The following is a 16107-nucleotide window of genomic DNA, read 5'->3' as shown; positions in this document are numbered from 1 at the left end:
GTGTAGGAGCTTGTATTGCTCTTTGATTTTTCTTTTTTTTTTATCGTCTGAGAGTTTGTCTCATCTGATGTCGTGTAGTCTGTAATCCAATCAGGGAGGGAGGGAGCATAATCTACGATAATCCCACATCCAGTGAGAGAGAGAGAGAGAGAAAGGCAGAAAGAGAAAGTCAGGGAAGGGTGCGTCATTAAGAGAGACAGAAATAGTTGAAAGCAGTAATCTCTGAAGGCTACACCACAACCCAGTGTTATTGGTAAGGCACTGAGCAAAACACACGACTACAGACTAGGGTCTGTATTTGATTGTGAGTGTTTCTCCCTGTAATTCTGCCTGTCTCTCTGATCTGATCTGATCTCGTCTGACAGCTGTCTCCCTGTGTGCTGAACCCTTGTTGTCAGGGATACCTCTCCATGGAGACTCACTCCCAAACGTAGGGGAGGGCTTTAAGGGAGAGGAGACCCTCACCTTGATGGAGCAACAGGTCAAAAGAAGATGAAGAAGGGAAGGCTGTGGTAGCAGAGAGATAAGTGGGAAGGTCACCTGTGAAGCAACGAGTGGAGGGAAACTGGCAGAAGAAAGAGTTGAATGAAGTGAATATTACTTGTCAGGTAGGTGTCACAGCAGGTAAACAAACAAAAAAGAATAAAATAAATAAGCCAACACTGTTGCAAGATGCATGGTTGCAACTGTTGTAATGTTTTCTCAAATCTGTCTGTGTGGGAGCAGGATGGGCTACGATCTTGACAGGTTTGTGGGCTATGTGAATGAGGGGCTTCTGTGTTGTGTGTGTCGAGACGTATTGGAGCGTCCCCTGCAGGCGCCCTGTGAACATGCCTACTGCAGCGCATGTATCAGCAGCTGGCTGGTCCATCACCAGAGCTGTCCTGAGGACAGACTGCCTCTAGATGTGAGCAGTCTCAAGACATTGTACAGGTCTGTCTCCGTCTGTCTGTCTCTGCATTATATAAATTTAACTTTTTTCTACCATTCTGGAGGGTTACACACGTGCTGTATACTGTTCTCCTTCCTCACTCTATTTTATCTGAGATTTTTTGTTGTTTTTAATAACAGGTACATGCGTAATGACCTGAACCATCTACAGATACGTTGTATAAATGCAGATCGGGGATGTGAGGTGGTCAGCTCCCTGGAGAACCTGCACACACACGAAGATGAGTGTGAGTTTGCCTTCATATCCTGCTCTAACACAGGTATGAATCCTCACATCGACTGAAAAGCTGCTAATCTAATGTTCTGTTTTACATCTTTCTTTGATTGATAATTGCAAAGTTAAATTGTTACACTTAAGGATGTGTATTACACACATCCTTAAGTGTAACAAAGGCAATATGACACCTCTGTATATGTGGGAGCAACAGGTGGCTCTTTTGTTGTCAAGGCTACGCCACAAACTAGTGCACAAATGGGACTGACAACTCCCAGAAACCTCACACAAAGCCCATTCAGGGCCCATTATTCTTTAATGAGCACTTGTATGTGTGAGTATGTTTATGCTAGTGTGCATGTATACCATCATGTGCTCACAGTGTGATTGTGACCTGTCATTGGCAGATGGAGATTACATATGTTACCGCTGTGGTACGTATAGTGACAGGTTATGTGCATGCAGTGTGGCTTTTTTGCAGTGTTAAGTACAGCTTTACACTAATTCCACCTTGATCTTTCTGTCACTGCCTATAATTATTGTGATAAATAAGAATTGTATGACATTACATTTATATTTGCAATTAAGTCAGACCTTTAATAAGAGTTTTATAAACCCAGTTTTGCTTCATGCAAACCTACACATTGCTGTACCCTTTCCCACTCAGGTTGTCCTGTGCAGGTCGAGAGGCGGGGATTGGAGGCTCACCTGTCAGAATGTAATTTCCGCAGCAGAGAGTGTCCTAACGGGTGTGGACATACACTTCTTTCTGCTGATCAATCACAACATAACTGTGTAGCAGAGCTGCGCACAGAAGTGGAGATGCTCAGGTGTGCATGTTTGTGGTCGGGAAAAAATCTTCACTCTTATAATTCTGAACTTGTTGTGGTGTGCAACTGAGTAGTTTGCATTAGCTTTGTATTTAAAACCCATTGTTTTATGTTAGGGCAGAGATGTTGTGCAAGGTGGAGGAAGTAAGAAGGGAGATGGAGTCTCGCTTGGACTCACAGAGGAGACACATGGTGCAGAAAGAGTCGCAGCTGAAGAACGAAGTGGAGGAGCTCAAGGTGACCTATCAGTCTCTCTCTTTTTTTTTTTTTTACTTCAAGCTCCAACAAAAAAACTATTCACCAAAAGAACAGTAAGTGAAAAAAAGATCTGAGGGACTGGCACATTACTTGAATTCCCCATTTAATGAGAACTTTCATGACATTTACAAAACTGAACACCTCAGTAGTTCCTAAATCTTATTAACTAAAATGAGAGTTTACATACAGAATGTACAACACATGCATATCTGTGCATGTGAGCTATGTTGTGTCCTCTCCATGCAGGGTCAGTTGTCCCGTGTGATGTGTGACATGCGAGCCCTGTTAGGAGCAGAGCGTCTGAGGAGACAGGAGCTGGCAGAAGCAGAGCTGGAGAAGAGGGAACTGTTAGAGCTCCTCAGAGACCTGCAGCCAGCCAAGAGTCAGAATCTAGTTGAACAGGTGGACAGAGACCAACATCAGGGGGACCTGCTGACATCTGGATGGGAATTGCACACTGGGCCAACAAGACACCAGGAGAGAGAGGCATCTTTACATGCCTCCAGTCTGTCTCTATATTCAGCTCAGGCCGTAAATGGATCAGGTCCACCCCCATCACCGCAGCTGGGTGAGGGTGCACGCAAGGGTAGTACCCGGAGTCTCACCCTAGACTGCATTAAGAGGAAGAGCCGTGAGGTGACTGTCATCTGAGTAGAATGGACCCAGAGAATGTTAACTAAACCAGAACTATACAGTTTTATAAGTGGCAATATGCAACACATGTAAGTACAGTTAATGCATGTTCTTTAGTTCATTGTTCAGCTGATTATATAAGTAAAACCTGGTTACCATGAAAGAAAAATACGTACACTGTGGAGTAAACCATGTGTTACAACTGAAAGGCCCCTTATACCTGGGAACTTAATCTTTTGACTTATGGCTCATATGAATAATCATTAAATTTTTTTAGATTTATGTTCAGTTTCAGTTTTTTTGCAAATAGATCATTGTGTAATGTCACTTGGATTTTGTTTCCTCAGGGTTCAATTCAAAAGTTATTTCAAGTAATTTTCCTGTTATGCAATACAGTTTGTGAACACCTAATGTGTTTTGGCTGTAACATTCTTCATCAAGACTACATGGTCCATGTCTTCATCACTTCATCTGTTTGCTTAGAAAACACACAAGAACGCTCAGTGACTATCACCTTTATTCTCTCAATACAACTCATTATTACAAACATAAAACAACATTAAGTTTCAATATCATTGTTACGTCATCCCACCATGTTTCCGTGGAGACAGTGTACATAACATCCTGATTGGTCCATTGGCCTTGACAGGCTGCAGTCATTGCCCAGGTGAATTTACCTGGTGAAGGAGCGAACGTGTCTGCCCCTCCCACCTCCGCTCCCTCCGCCACCGAACTTGCTCCCTTGTGACCCTCTTCCACCACCTCCACCACCTCCTCCTCCGGCACTGCCACCACCTCCTACTCCACTAAGCCACGACAGCCCCGTGCCTCCTCGGCCCCGTGGAGCTCGATCTCGTGGAGCCAAACGATATGCACCTTGAAAAGACCACCAAAAACCACCATATTTTCATTGCAGTGTTTAGAAATAATGCACAATCAAGACAAAGGTGTTTGCATATGTGTACTCCATACTTGCTGGTGGTTGTCTGGAGGGCAGTGGTCCACGCGTGAAATTGCTCTGGCCTCCACGGGGTTCACTGTAGGTTCCTCTATGAGTTACGGCTGGAACTTGGCCGCTCCACGATGAACCTCGTCCTCCGTCTCTGCGAGTGTAGTTACCTATAGAACCGAAAAAGAAAAGATTTATTACCTTCTACTGGACACACATGGTTCTGATTTCTCCAAATTCCAAACTACTGTGATATACGTTTAAAAGCACACTTTGGAATATTGTTCTTATAAATCTGAGCAATGTTTGCATAAACTCTGACAATTTTTACAAACCAATCAAATTTATACAATTTGCTCACTGCAGAAAAGCTGTTTGTATCTGCTGTGTACCTACCAGATAACAGTACACCTTTAGGTTGTGGTGGAGTGAAAAATCGTGTCTGGCTGTGGAAAGTGGCTCTGCCTCTGTTGCCAGTAAATAGTCCTCTGGTAGGGGGTTTGGGGGAGCTCTTAGGGGGCCGTTTAGGGGGTAAAAGTCCAAGAGGGGTTGTAATGTCTTTAAATTCTGCTGCAACAAAGTCGTCCACGTGCATACTGGGAGGACGGGAAGTGTTCTGTTTGCGCTGGCGGAAGATATCGTGGGGTCGGTTCAGATTCTGCCCAAATCCCCCTCGACCTCCACGGCCACGCGGAGCAGCCATGATGTGGGCTCTTTTAGCAGGCTCCACGTAGTCCGATTTACCGCTGCAGAGACATGCATGAGATGCCATTCAGTAATTTGATTAAAACGAGATGTTAATTCTGTGAAGAGGTTTAAGGTAGCTGAAACTACCTTGATGTGATGAACGTCTCATGTTTGTGTTTGCCCAGTCGAAAACCTTTTGGAGCTTTGGTGTGACCAGGAGACGAGGGCTCAGACAGGAAGGAGCGCTCCAGCTCTGCCTTCAGGTCCAAATCTGGACAACACTCCTGAGCCAGACCAACCAGATCCACTTTTACCTGCCACACAATGAAATTTGCAATTACAGACATACTATATTAACAGACATAACTGATTGTATAAAACAATTTTACGTATTACCCAATTGTTAGTTATGACTTGTGATGAACTTAATGTAATAATAATAGCAATGTTTATTATTTGGATTTATAAGAATTTATAAATGGGACAAACTAAATATTATAAATTACTATTATTATTATTTAAATAAACAAATTATTATTATTAAGTATTTTGCTTGTTTTGAATGCGTACACTAACCATATCAAGGTCTGTTTCTATGTCATCTGTTTGGAAGGGAGAGAACCACAAAGCCTTCAGCTGCTCATCCAGAGCTTCTGACAGAATGAAAACCGTCCTGCAAATAACAAATCACACAGGAAAGGTTGTATTTGTATTTGTTGAAACACACTCTTCATCTTTCAACATTTCAACATTGAGGAGGTTCATTTAAGTTAATCTATTAGGTTTAGTATTAGTTTCAACAAACTGACTGACAAGTGAACAAATGCAAAGAGGACAAAACATGGATAAAAAAAAACAAGCTGAGAGACCGTACCGGTGATTAAACTGGGTCCCAAGTGTCTCAGGTGCTGGCAGAGTGGGCTCAGTGTCAGCTGCAGGAGGTGTGTCCGAGGCCGTCTCTAATGTCTGCCTCAGGACAATCACATTCTCCAACATGGTCTCCAGCGACTCGTCTTCTTTACACAGTTTCTACAAACACAAAGAATTTGCTGAATGCAAAGACAGCAGTGGTTTCTACTTAGTAAAAAACCTACACTGCTACAGTATGTGTGCATCTTCTGTACCGAAATCTGTTTCTCTAAAGAAGGAAGTGGATGTGATTCGGACTTGTCCCACTGCAGCAGAGCTTTCATCTCGGAGCCAGACAGCAACCGTGGAGGTGTAGGGAAGGCAGACTCCTCACCGGACCCCTGGCCCTCCTCAACACACTGCATTAGAACATAGATACATCTTTGTCTTTGATTCTCTTAGGCACTACTAGTGATTTGGACACACCCTGCTTCAAAAGCATGTACATTTTTTTGGTATTTACTTCTATGTAAAACATAAACCAGCAGTAAAACCAGGTCTTACCATTGTTTCTGTGTTGAGAATCTGCCTGAGAAAGTCAAGCAGAGCTGAAAGCAGATCTGCAGAGTCCTTGTTGAATGAAAACACCAGCCTCTTTAACAGCGAATACAGACTCCCACTATGTTTCTTCAAAGCACTAAAACAAAAATAAAGTGTAATCAAAGTCTTGTTTGACTCAGAAAAAGACACCATGCCTAGCAACAAGAGGAGAGCATTGTTGTTTACACTTTAAGGTGGTAGAGTCCATAGTCGTGCTCTGTGAGGAATGTCAACGTCCTGATACAGGTGACAAGGAGCGGGACACTGCTCTCTGCATTCCCCAAAACGTCCAACAAGGCATTGCAAACTGATGACATCATCTCTCGAACTGGAAGTGCATTGGCCAGCTGCTCGGCTTCTGACACACAGGTCTCACCAGGTGGAGACACCACCAGAGAAATGTCCTGGTGAAGATGGAGATTTATTTTAGGCTTCATTATTCTCCCTTTGAGAACCTAATTACCTTTATATCCTTATCAATGCTTACCTGGTCACACAGTGACTGTGCTATTGTTCCCACTAGTTCACTACACTGCTGCTGTTGCAACAAGTGGTCAGTCGGAGGAACCAGAAGAGACAGAAGCAACGGGAACAGATCGGCAAGTTGCTCATCTCCAGACACAGATCCAGAAAGCAGGTGTAACGTCGCACTTTTACAGGATCTCTGTGACACCAGTGCATCCATTAAAGAAAGAAGACGCAGGACCTGGCCCCAGCACATACCTTTCCCCTCCACTCTGCAGTTAGAACACATTATTCCAATTTAAAAAACTATTTACAGCATAAACACAAAAAAATGAAGGTGTGGATATCCATCACTCACGGCTGCAGTTCCTCCAACAGCAGCTCTACCGGGATCTTCATGATAAGTATCGCAGTAGATGAAGACAGATCTGCCAGTTGAACACACACTCTCCTCAGCATGGCCAAAAGTGGAGGGCAGCTGGTAGCACACACACATTTCAATGCCTCAGAAAACACTTTCCACTGCGCCCGTATGTGCATGCTCCACAACTTCCGTGTGTTTAGGGCTACAGCTACATCTTGGACTGACATCACCTACGGAGACAACAGTAAGTCAGCATAAAGGTAATTCTTTTCACAAGGTGAAACTAGTTACAGAATATTTATGTAAGCAGAGAGATCCAATGAGTTAAGGTACCTGAGTGCTCTGCATTGGCAATGGAAGAGGCAGCAGCTCAGACAACAACGTCAGGCCAGAGAACAAACCTTCAGGAGCTTTCAGCAATGAGCCCAAAACTTCCTTTAGCATCAGAGACCACGTGTTACTGGCCAAAGACTCTTCTGTGTGCGTCACCTGCAGCAAAACACACATTTCAGATTTTTTTTCTTTAATATTTAATATGTATCACATGCCTTTATCCTCCCCCATTCACACACCTCTTCACTGACACCCTGTGTGAAGGTGAGCAGCACATCAACAATAAGTGCCTGCACTCGGGTCTCCTCTCCGTCTAGACGTCCAGACGCAGGGATGGAGCACACTATCATGTGGAGTGTCACCAACACACTCGCCACACGAGTGTCCCTGAACTGGAATGCGCCACCACGGAGCAGCTCCGTCAGCATGGTGCGCAACAGCCTGAGTGTGCTGATACATATACTGAGGATCATCCAGCGCTGTGGCGTTGGGCCCATATGTCCATGTAGACGCCATGGCTGCAGCAACACGCTGCACAGCTTCTGCAGGACACGCACACATGTATCCAGGCCCTCGCCTGAGAACAGCTGGACCCCTGCCAGACTCCACTTCAAATCCCTCTGCTGGCCTGTGGAAAACAGAGGAAGACATGGTGATAAGCAGTGTATGTAACACCTGTTTTGTTTAAGTCAGTACATGACTGTGTCATGAGTGCAATAACCATCTCTTCAGCTTAATATTACAAATACATCTAAACTAAAACTATTAAAGCAAGAAAAGACAATGAAGCTCCAGATGAAGCATTTAGTGTTTTGGTTTAATGGAATTAATGGAAAATTATCTTTACCTTCTACAGCAGCTGGAGGGCAGGCAATGTGACAGAGGACCCTCAGAGCAGTGACCAGTCCTGTTCCCTCAGCAGTCAACACATTCTCTACATTCTAAAGGAAGAAGCAGACATACGAAGAAGCATACATTATCTTTAGGTAAATATGTTACAGAGCCTTGTGTGTTTGAGCTGTGTGTGTCAGTGAGGTTCCACAGTCTAATTAGACATCTATCTGATGCTAATATTAGCATTAATACTAATGCTTTAGTATAAGCTGAGCAATGAGAGATAATGATCAATATTTTTCCCCATATAAATATATATATATATATATATATTTATTATGTAGTGAGTACCACTGAATATAATCCTTTGGTCAACCTACATAAACCTACATGAATAAACTTCTTCAATTAAAGAGATTTTTTTCATTCACTAAATTAATTTGACTAACTTTTATTAGGACTATTTGCATTTTACTGTTGTTTCCTGTTTAATGTAGCTTTACTTTAACACATCTGTACCTGTTTGATATAGTCTATGAGGGTGGGAATGCTGCCCATCTCAAAGCGAAGTTTCTCCAGAGGCTCCAGCCATTTACTGAGCTCTGAAGAACGAAAACACATTCACACATAGATTAATGCTACAACTTTCTTATACGGCATGACACTGTGATAGTGCTACATTGGCAATATTTACCTTGTAATTTGGCATTGGTGTCATCAGCCTTGGCTAACGCTAGTAGGGGAGCAGCATGTTGTTCCATCATCCGCAATTCATTAGAGCTCTGCACGACCAGTAACACCAGCATACAGGCATAATTATATGTCACTGCTTTGCGTGCCTTGGCCTCGCTGTAGGAAAAGAAGACAAAAAAGTGAAAACACACTCCAAAATCAATGCATATTAAGCATAAGTTTTTTAAAAGTCAAAAGAGTGATACAGAAAGAAACTAAAGGAAGAGAAGCTGTAAGCTGTACCCCTGTCCATCCTTGCTGTGGTGCTGAAGCAGGGTGACCAGACAAGACAGGTTGTTGTCCAGGCTGAAAACGTGGGCAACAGCGCTGCGTCCACTCTGTGTGAAGGTCATCAGGTAGAGTGCATGGAGCATGCCCAGTACCTCTGGGTTGTCACCTTCTTCCAGCCCAGCTCCTCCATCTCCTCCTGTGGCCACGTGGCTCATGAGCTCTGACACACCCTGCAATGCATGCAGTGCCTGCATAAGCCACACGGCGAAGCCCTCTTCACCAAACCCTGGGCCTGTGAGAGCCCCCTCTCCCCCTGTAAATGTGCTCTCGTCGCCCTCAGTCTCAGTCATTGATGCCAGCAGGCGTAGCAGCAGGTTGGTGGGAGTGGGCTGTGCGAGAAGGAAGAGCAGACCTGACTGGGTGACTGACAGGAAGCGTAGGACCTCTCTAACTGCTTGGGTAACGCCTACATGTCCAGCCACTGCAGCCGCTGACAACACCACTGTAGTGCTTTCCAGGAAATGACATGCATGCATATACCTGAGGACGGAGAAATTAGATTACAACAATAACTTTACAACAGTCACTATATTCATTTTCACGTGTGAACATTTGCACTGTGTGACAAACCTCACACAGCTCATTCGTATCTGAACATGTACCTATACAATGTTGGATATGGATCATCCCTCTCTTGTGGTCCTGTGATTCTAGCAGTGGTGGGGAAGGCTTTCCCAGGTGGCTGCACCATGCAGTGAGGGGCTGTCTCCAGCAGGTGATGTAATTCTTCCAAAACCCCGGCTAGCCTATCTAGCTCTGCCTCGCTGACGGGAGGGGAGCTTAGTGATGGTTCCTCCTCCATGGGGCTCTCAGCATCCTCCATTTCCTCCTGTGGATGACTCAGTCATGATTATCATAAAATTAAACTTGGCCTTGGATGTTAGAGGTGTGTGTTTGAGTGAGAGTATGTACCTGCTGTGGTTCACTCCAAGCCCCTGCTGTACGCTGTAGGTCGACCAGAACTTCATACATGTGGCTTTTCTGCAATATGGCGTTGCCAGCTGTTATGACCCTAACTGTTTCTTCATGCAGAAACAGCTGGACTAGACGCTGTGTAGAACAAATAGTTTAGTGTCAGCTGAAAGTACTTGAGGCAGATTAGCTGTTATATTTAGCACTGGCTCTGATTTGGACGCAAAAAGTGATGGATGCTGTCACATTTGTTATATTTTCAATGTGATCACAAATGACAGATTAAGAATTTTCATTGCATTTTTCTTGTCTTGCTCTGAAGGACACTTCCAACCCGGAATCCTAGCTAAAAACATTTTGCAGAAGAACTGCGCCAGTCAAAGAAATGCAACAACAAAAGAGATTTTCAAGTTTTTCACTTGCTAACCTGATAACCACTTTTCTCCGACTCTCCTGTACGTAGGAAAGCCTCCACCCCAGCAGGAGCACTGGTCAGAGCATCCACAGCTCTGAGGATACTCAACTTCAGTGTGGAGGACACGTGGTCTGTGTGGAGCAGCTCCAATAAAACACCCAGAGCCCCTTCCCGAAGTAGCACTGTGAGCCCCTGTGGACACTCTGCCAGGTGTGATGCTAACTTTGCACCAGCTTTCAGCTGTCGGAGGTTAAGAGCAATGGGTTGCGTGAGAGCTACCTCCATACTCAGTGCTTGGAGAGCCCACTGGACCAAAACTCCAACAGAATCTTCTATCACTCCTTCTCCTTGTTTAATTAAATAAGCCAACGCTTTGGACAGCAGCCCAGGTGTCTCTTCCAGTGCTGAGACCCAGCGGGAATCTCTGTCATTGCCAATACTAGAGAGCAGCTCTTTGAGCTGGGCAACAACTTCAGCCTCCTCTCCAAGTGCTGGTATCTCTGTACCCCCAGCATCTCTGGGTTCATCCACAGTGGCCTTTTCAAACTGGATATCAAAGCGAGTCTTGTATGGAGGGGTGAAGAACAGCAGTGGTCTGAGTTCACGCTCGTAAGGGTCATACTGGACAGGTGGGACAGATGCAAGATCCTCAGGAGTATAGTCCATGTCGAAGGTGGGCAACTTGAAGCTACCGTTATCCAGGTCATCCTCATCACTGGAAATCTGCTCATAGCCATCATCACCTAGAAAAGTGGGAGGTGAAAATGTATAATAAATAATTTTTCAAACATTATTGGGGTCATAAAAATGTGTGTGAAAACAAATGAGAATGAGGAGGCCAGCAACTACTATCTATCTTCCCTTGCTTGTTCACAAATGCATACACTGAAATCAGCTCAGCAGCATCACTCCAAACATGCAGGGTTAGTACATGCAGGATGTGACTACAGCACACGCTCAGCCATGGCTGTGAGGATATGTGAAGTAGATCTGCACATGACAGCCTATGAATGCTGATCATAAGCCTTCAGAGTGGGGGCTAGCCCGGACTTGGGGGCTTCCAGCGCTTGTAGATGGAGGTAGCATGCCAGAGCACACACACACTCTTGAACTCAGTCCCAAATGGACCCTTCTCCCGTGGCCGCCTGGGAAGTCTGAAGAGTTTACAGTATCAAGGGGTTCAGGGCTGAGCGTCCATTTGGGATTATACCCTGTCCTACTCTCACATAAGAACTCCCCTACCTTCCTCCATCTCCTCTTCCTCGTCCTCACCCTCATCCTCCTCCTCCTCTTCCTCCTCCTCCTCTGGAGCGCTGCCCTCTGTCCGGGCATCCTCTTCCTCTTCCTGCTCCTCTTCTTCCTCCTCATCACCTTCTTCCTCGTGTTCAGCATCCGAGTATGTCTCGTCAGCAGGCAGTGACCTCTCAGGTGACACGGCCTCCAGGTAGTCATCACGGCCTTCACATGGTTCATCTTTGACCACGCCCACTGTAGATGACACCACAAAAAACACCGTAAACAGACGTTTTACCAACATAGCCATAATAAATATACAAACTAAGTAGCTCCCTACAAAGGTACAGGCCTGCAAATCACTAAAAGGATAATGGTGGCGCACAAAAGGCTGTCATTTAAGTTAATTGGTCATTTGTAGGGTGTTGCATGTATGGTCACATGAGTTTCTATTGTAAGGAGTGATGACAAGGTGGAGATGGATGCCAAAGGACAGAAAGCCGGACAGCAGAACGACACTGAACTTGTGGTAAAAACAAAAAACATGACCTTGTACCATGACAGAGGTACTGTGTAAAACAAAATGGAAGTTGTTACATAATGTGGAAACATTTTAGTGCAGGACATATGTAAAGCTCTAACCCATAGCTTGAACCTGCTCCTCATCATCATCATCTGGAGGTGGAGGTCCTGGTGGAGTGCGAGGCCCCCGGGGTGCTGGTCTTGGTGGACTGCCGTTGTACTGGTCATCTTTTTCCCATTCTTAAAAAGAAAAACAGTGAAGCTGATATGGGATACGACAAATCTGGGAAAATTAGAGATAATCTATTTACCGGATAATTTAGTGTCAGGAAGTGGAAGTGAAGTTTTAGCTTCACGATGCCCACCTTGTTTAATGATCCTCTTTAGTCCACCAGGCTGTTGGGGGGGTGGGGGTGGTGGAGGAGGGGGCGAGTCTTGGTTATGTCCATGTGAGCGCTCTGCTGTCCCATACACTGCCACAGTCAGACTGGTGTACCAGCCACGCAGCACCAGGCCGTCCGTGTTGACCTGCACGCACAAACTCATTTTGTAATTCACAAATCAAAAAGACAGGGAAAAAATTTATTTTATTTGTTCATACAACCACTTACCTTTCCACTTGGTCTGAACACGATGGACTTGTTCTCATCATATTCCAGACTGAGGGTAGAAAGCAAGAAAAGGAATAACACAACTAATTCTGAACTATTTCTGAACTTGGGTCTGTTTATTTATTATCAATCTTACAGACTGAACATAGAAAACAGCATGTTTTAGCAGTCATCTGTATAACCCTCTTTTCACTGAGCAATTGCCATTTAACTGTGTCTAAAACTCACTTTTCAATTCTTATCATATCACTTTGCTTATTTGATGTCCTCTGTCTAACAAAGGGCATAACTCTCTTTGTAAAAGCACAGATTCTGTTTTTAATGCACTAGTTCCTAACACGGAGAAAAAATCAAGGAGTCACACACATCTCTCTGCTACACAAAGTTTTTTTTTTAAACTCCTATTTTACCAAATACCTCAAGTAGTCACAAGTAAATAAATAAATTATATGTATAGGGTTTCTTTGGCTAAGAATAAAATGTGTAAAATGGCATTAAAAACATGTATGCTGATTTCCTGTCACAAAAAGGCAATACCTGAAAACATATTTGAAAAAAAAAAAAAACACCACCACCACCACCACCAATCTGGATTATCCAGAACCCTGACTAAACTGATTCCCAGGAGCTATTTTAAACATCTGAAACATACTTCAATAGTAATAGGACAGGCAAAAATTCTTTCCCAGCAAAGATCATAACTCGGGCGTGTTGTATTTAAAATCCTCAACAACTCTTACACAAAGGATGCTTCTAAATACAGGCTTATGCTACAGTGCCACTGTGTACAACTGTTATTATGAAAAAAAACATTCCACTACTCATCTATTTCATTGAGACCTCTTAGTTTTTGTGTCACTTTCAGCTACAGTGTGAGTGGGCTTGAGATTCAGGAGAGACCTGTTTGCCAGGTTAAGAACAAAGAGACCTGAATGGGTGGGTGCGCACACTCTTACAGAAACACACACACACCCATTTGGCCTCAGAGAACCAGGCTCAGATGCTTCCGTGACTGGTTCTACAGGTGAGACACACTTCTGTATCTAAGGCACTTTATAGATGTTACCAGGAAGTAATAAAGAGAATGAGGAGTGGGGACTGACCTGCCAAGTCTGTGGAAGGTAGGGCTGTTAGGTTTAGTGACATTATTGAAGAACAGCTCCAGCTGGAAGGCATGTGGAGAAGTCTCCCTAAAAACACACATACGGAAACAGTCAGGACTCAGTCAGCATCTTTGTATTTGGAAGACATTACTAGTACAGAGTTAAATGTGACACGAGACTGGGCAGTATTACAAAACGTATTAGGTACACCTTTACAGTTGTTTGCATTTATTGCAACAGCTCTTCTATGATTTCCAATTTTGATAGTGATGATGAAGGGCAAAAACATAATTTATTTATTTAGTTATCACTACACTAAAGCTTAAAAACTTTATCATATATTATATATTCTATATATTTACCATAAAGATCACTGCGATTTCTATGGGTTTTCTATTTGTTAGATTAAAAAACATTTCTGTGAAAATGTTTTTCTAATAAATGCATGGTTTATGAATATATAGTGATTTATAAATATAAAGTAATGCTTTATGATTCATATTGCTCTGCTTTGCATTAACGCCACACATAGGCCTCATTTACTCAGTTTTACAGTTAAATTACATCATACATTGCCCAACAAGCTGAGTGAGAATCAGGACCTGCTCAACAACTGAGCACAGGTATCCAAATCACTCACAGCAAAGATCTATTTTCTTAAAACCGCACATATATATCCCAGATATCTGTAGCAAACCAACATCTCCAGAAGTCATATATCATCAACAATGATGTTAAGGATTTTAATGATGTAAAGGTTTTTAAGTACATTAAGGCAAAGGACCAAGGCAGCAGCCTGCCATGAAGAAATAATAATAAGTATGTAGTTGAATCATCACATCTCTAAAACATAATGTCATTATGGTAGGGTTTACTAGAGTGTTGTTAGATTGTATGTGTCACTGAGTTCTCGTCAGTTAGACAGAATGATAGCTCTTACCCAAATGCTCTGTTGTCAGGTAAGTTGCTGTGTGCTTTTATTCCTGGAGGAATGACCCGCACCTCTGTGATCAACACCCCGCAAGGAAACCGCACCACATCCACGTTGGTTAACTAAAGTGCATTGAACATTATAATAAATGTACATGTTTAAGTACGACATCACTTTAAAAGCAACACTGAATATCAGAGGTCAGAGAATAATTTCTGCTGCCCGATCTGAGGTAAATAACTAAACTATATCCATTTGGAGACTTAAAGTTAGCATTAGCAACGCAGCTAATTAGCAAACAAACTGCACAATAGTGAAAAAACTGCTGCACAAAGTGTACGATTATCCATACAAAGTCGGGTTTAACTGACATACTTATGACAGGAATGTGTACAGTTAGAAAGATTATGTGTCTATAAAACTGTGAACTGCAGCGGTATCATAATAACTAACGTTGTGACACAACCGCTATCGCTAGCTACGTTAGCATCGTTAGCTTAGAAGTTGAGCATCATTTTTCAAAACTCCTGAACAAAACCGAGATGAGTTTTGGATGCAGACCGTTTTTAACCTTACATACAAGGCTGTGTTTAGACGTAGGATATTACCTCTGCACTCTGGTGCTTAAACGTATCTAGAAAAAGAAGCTCCGTTGAGGTTTCCCCCGCCATCGCTTCTTGTTGTAGCTCGGACCAGGGGTAAACTTCCGGTACGAGGAACACTTCCGGAGCAACCTGGACATAAACAAACTACAGAAACACATATACAAGTGTTTGTTTATATAGTTATCATTTATCTGACAGTAAAAAGGTAATTATGATCTCCACACGACTTACGTATGCTACGAAATAATATTAATAACAATACATTTTAATTATTATTGTTATATTATCTTGATTATTAGTATTATGTCAAAATACCATAATTGAATTGTGTAAATAATAATATAAACATATAAATAACAAGTTGTCTGTTTCTGCTGGAACACATGGTACGTGTGTCTGTGAAAGTTTATGGAGCCTGCTGTGTGTTTTTCTTTGTATTTTTTTACTTTGTCATATTCTTGTGTTTTCTAGACACAATTTCACTAAATAGTTGATCAACTGAAATGAAACAACTTCTCACTTTTCAATGTATGTATCTATTTAGCCATTTATTTATTTGTATAAGACAAAACGTATTTCTTGTAAAGTTTTTGCGTGGACTTTAATGTTTTGCTGTAACCTTTTTGTATTTCAGGACAAAATGCAGTTTTGTTATTATATTGTTAATTGTTCTATAACTAACTAACTACTACATTACTAAAAACATGAAATGTGTACAGTGATCCTTTAGGTAGACTTTGGTGTTTGGTGGGCGGATCATTCGACTTATAACAGTAGCTTGTATG

General features: G+C 42.9%; 2 protein-coding genes across 2 annotated transcripts; one reads left to right on the top strand and one right to left on the bottom strand.

Annotated features, from left to right (window-relative positions):
* Positions 1–727: 727 nt before the first annotated feature.
* Positions 728–2905, top strand: rnf41l (ring finger protein 41, like). The gene is made up of 5 exons (XM_026373046.1): positions 728–933; positions 1072–1211; positions 1833–1995; positions 2112–2232; positions 2500–2905. Exons 1-5 carry the CDS (start codon positions 728–730, stop codon positions 2902–2904), a joined length of 1035 nt encoding a protein of 344 aa, XP_026228831.1. The 3' UTR covers position 2905.
* Positions 2906–3385: 480 nt separating this feature from the next.
* On the bottom strand, positions 3386–15388 carry virma (vir like m6A methyltransferase associated). The gene is given in 28 exon segments (XM_026373415.1): positions 3386–3762; positions 3859–4005; positions 4232–4581; positions 4670–4836; positions 5099–5195; positions 5397–5551; positions 5647–5790; positions 5936–6068; positions 6158–6375; positions 6459–6708; positions 6795–7030; positions 7134–7289; positions 7373–7761; positions 7981–8074; positions 8487–8569; positions 8662–8816; positions 8943–9470; positions 9593–9832; positions 9834–9875; positions 9877–10040; positions 10330–11060; positions 11560–11805; positions 12193–12312; positions 12438–12600; positions 12684–12732; positions 13787–13873; positions 14727–14839; positions 15326–15388. Coding segments are annotated over 28 exon segments (5523 nt in total). The 3' UTR covers positions 3386–3559.
* Between the last annotated feature and the right edge of the window lie 719 nt (positions 15389–16107).

Source organism: Anabas testudineus, chromosome 16, assembly GCF_900324465.2.
Source record: "Anabas testudineus chromosome 16, fAnaTes1.2, whole genome shotgun sequence".
Lineage (NCBI taxonomy): Eukaryota > Metazoa > Chordata > Actinopteri > Anabantiformes > Anabantidae > Anabas > Anabas testudineus.
This window is presented reverse-complemented; position numbering and strand designations above follow the sequence as displayed.

Coding starts and splice junctions, on each gene's coding strand:
- rnf41l (XM_026373046.1), top strand. CDS start 728: ATGGGCTACGATCTTGACAGGTTTGTGGGCTATGTGAATGAGGGGCTT. Junction 934..1,071: donor AGTCTCAAGACATTGTACAG/GTCTGTCTCCGT, acceptor TTTTAATAACAG/GTACATGCGTAATGACCTGA. Junction 2,233..2,499: donor ACGAAGTGGAGGAGCTCAAG/GTGACCTATCAG, acceptor CTCTCCATGCAG/GGTCAGTTGTCCCGTGTGAT.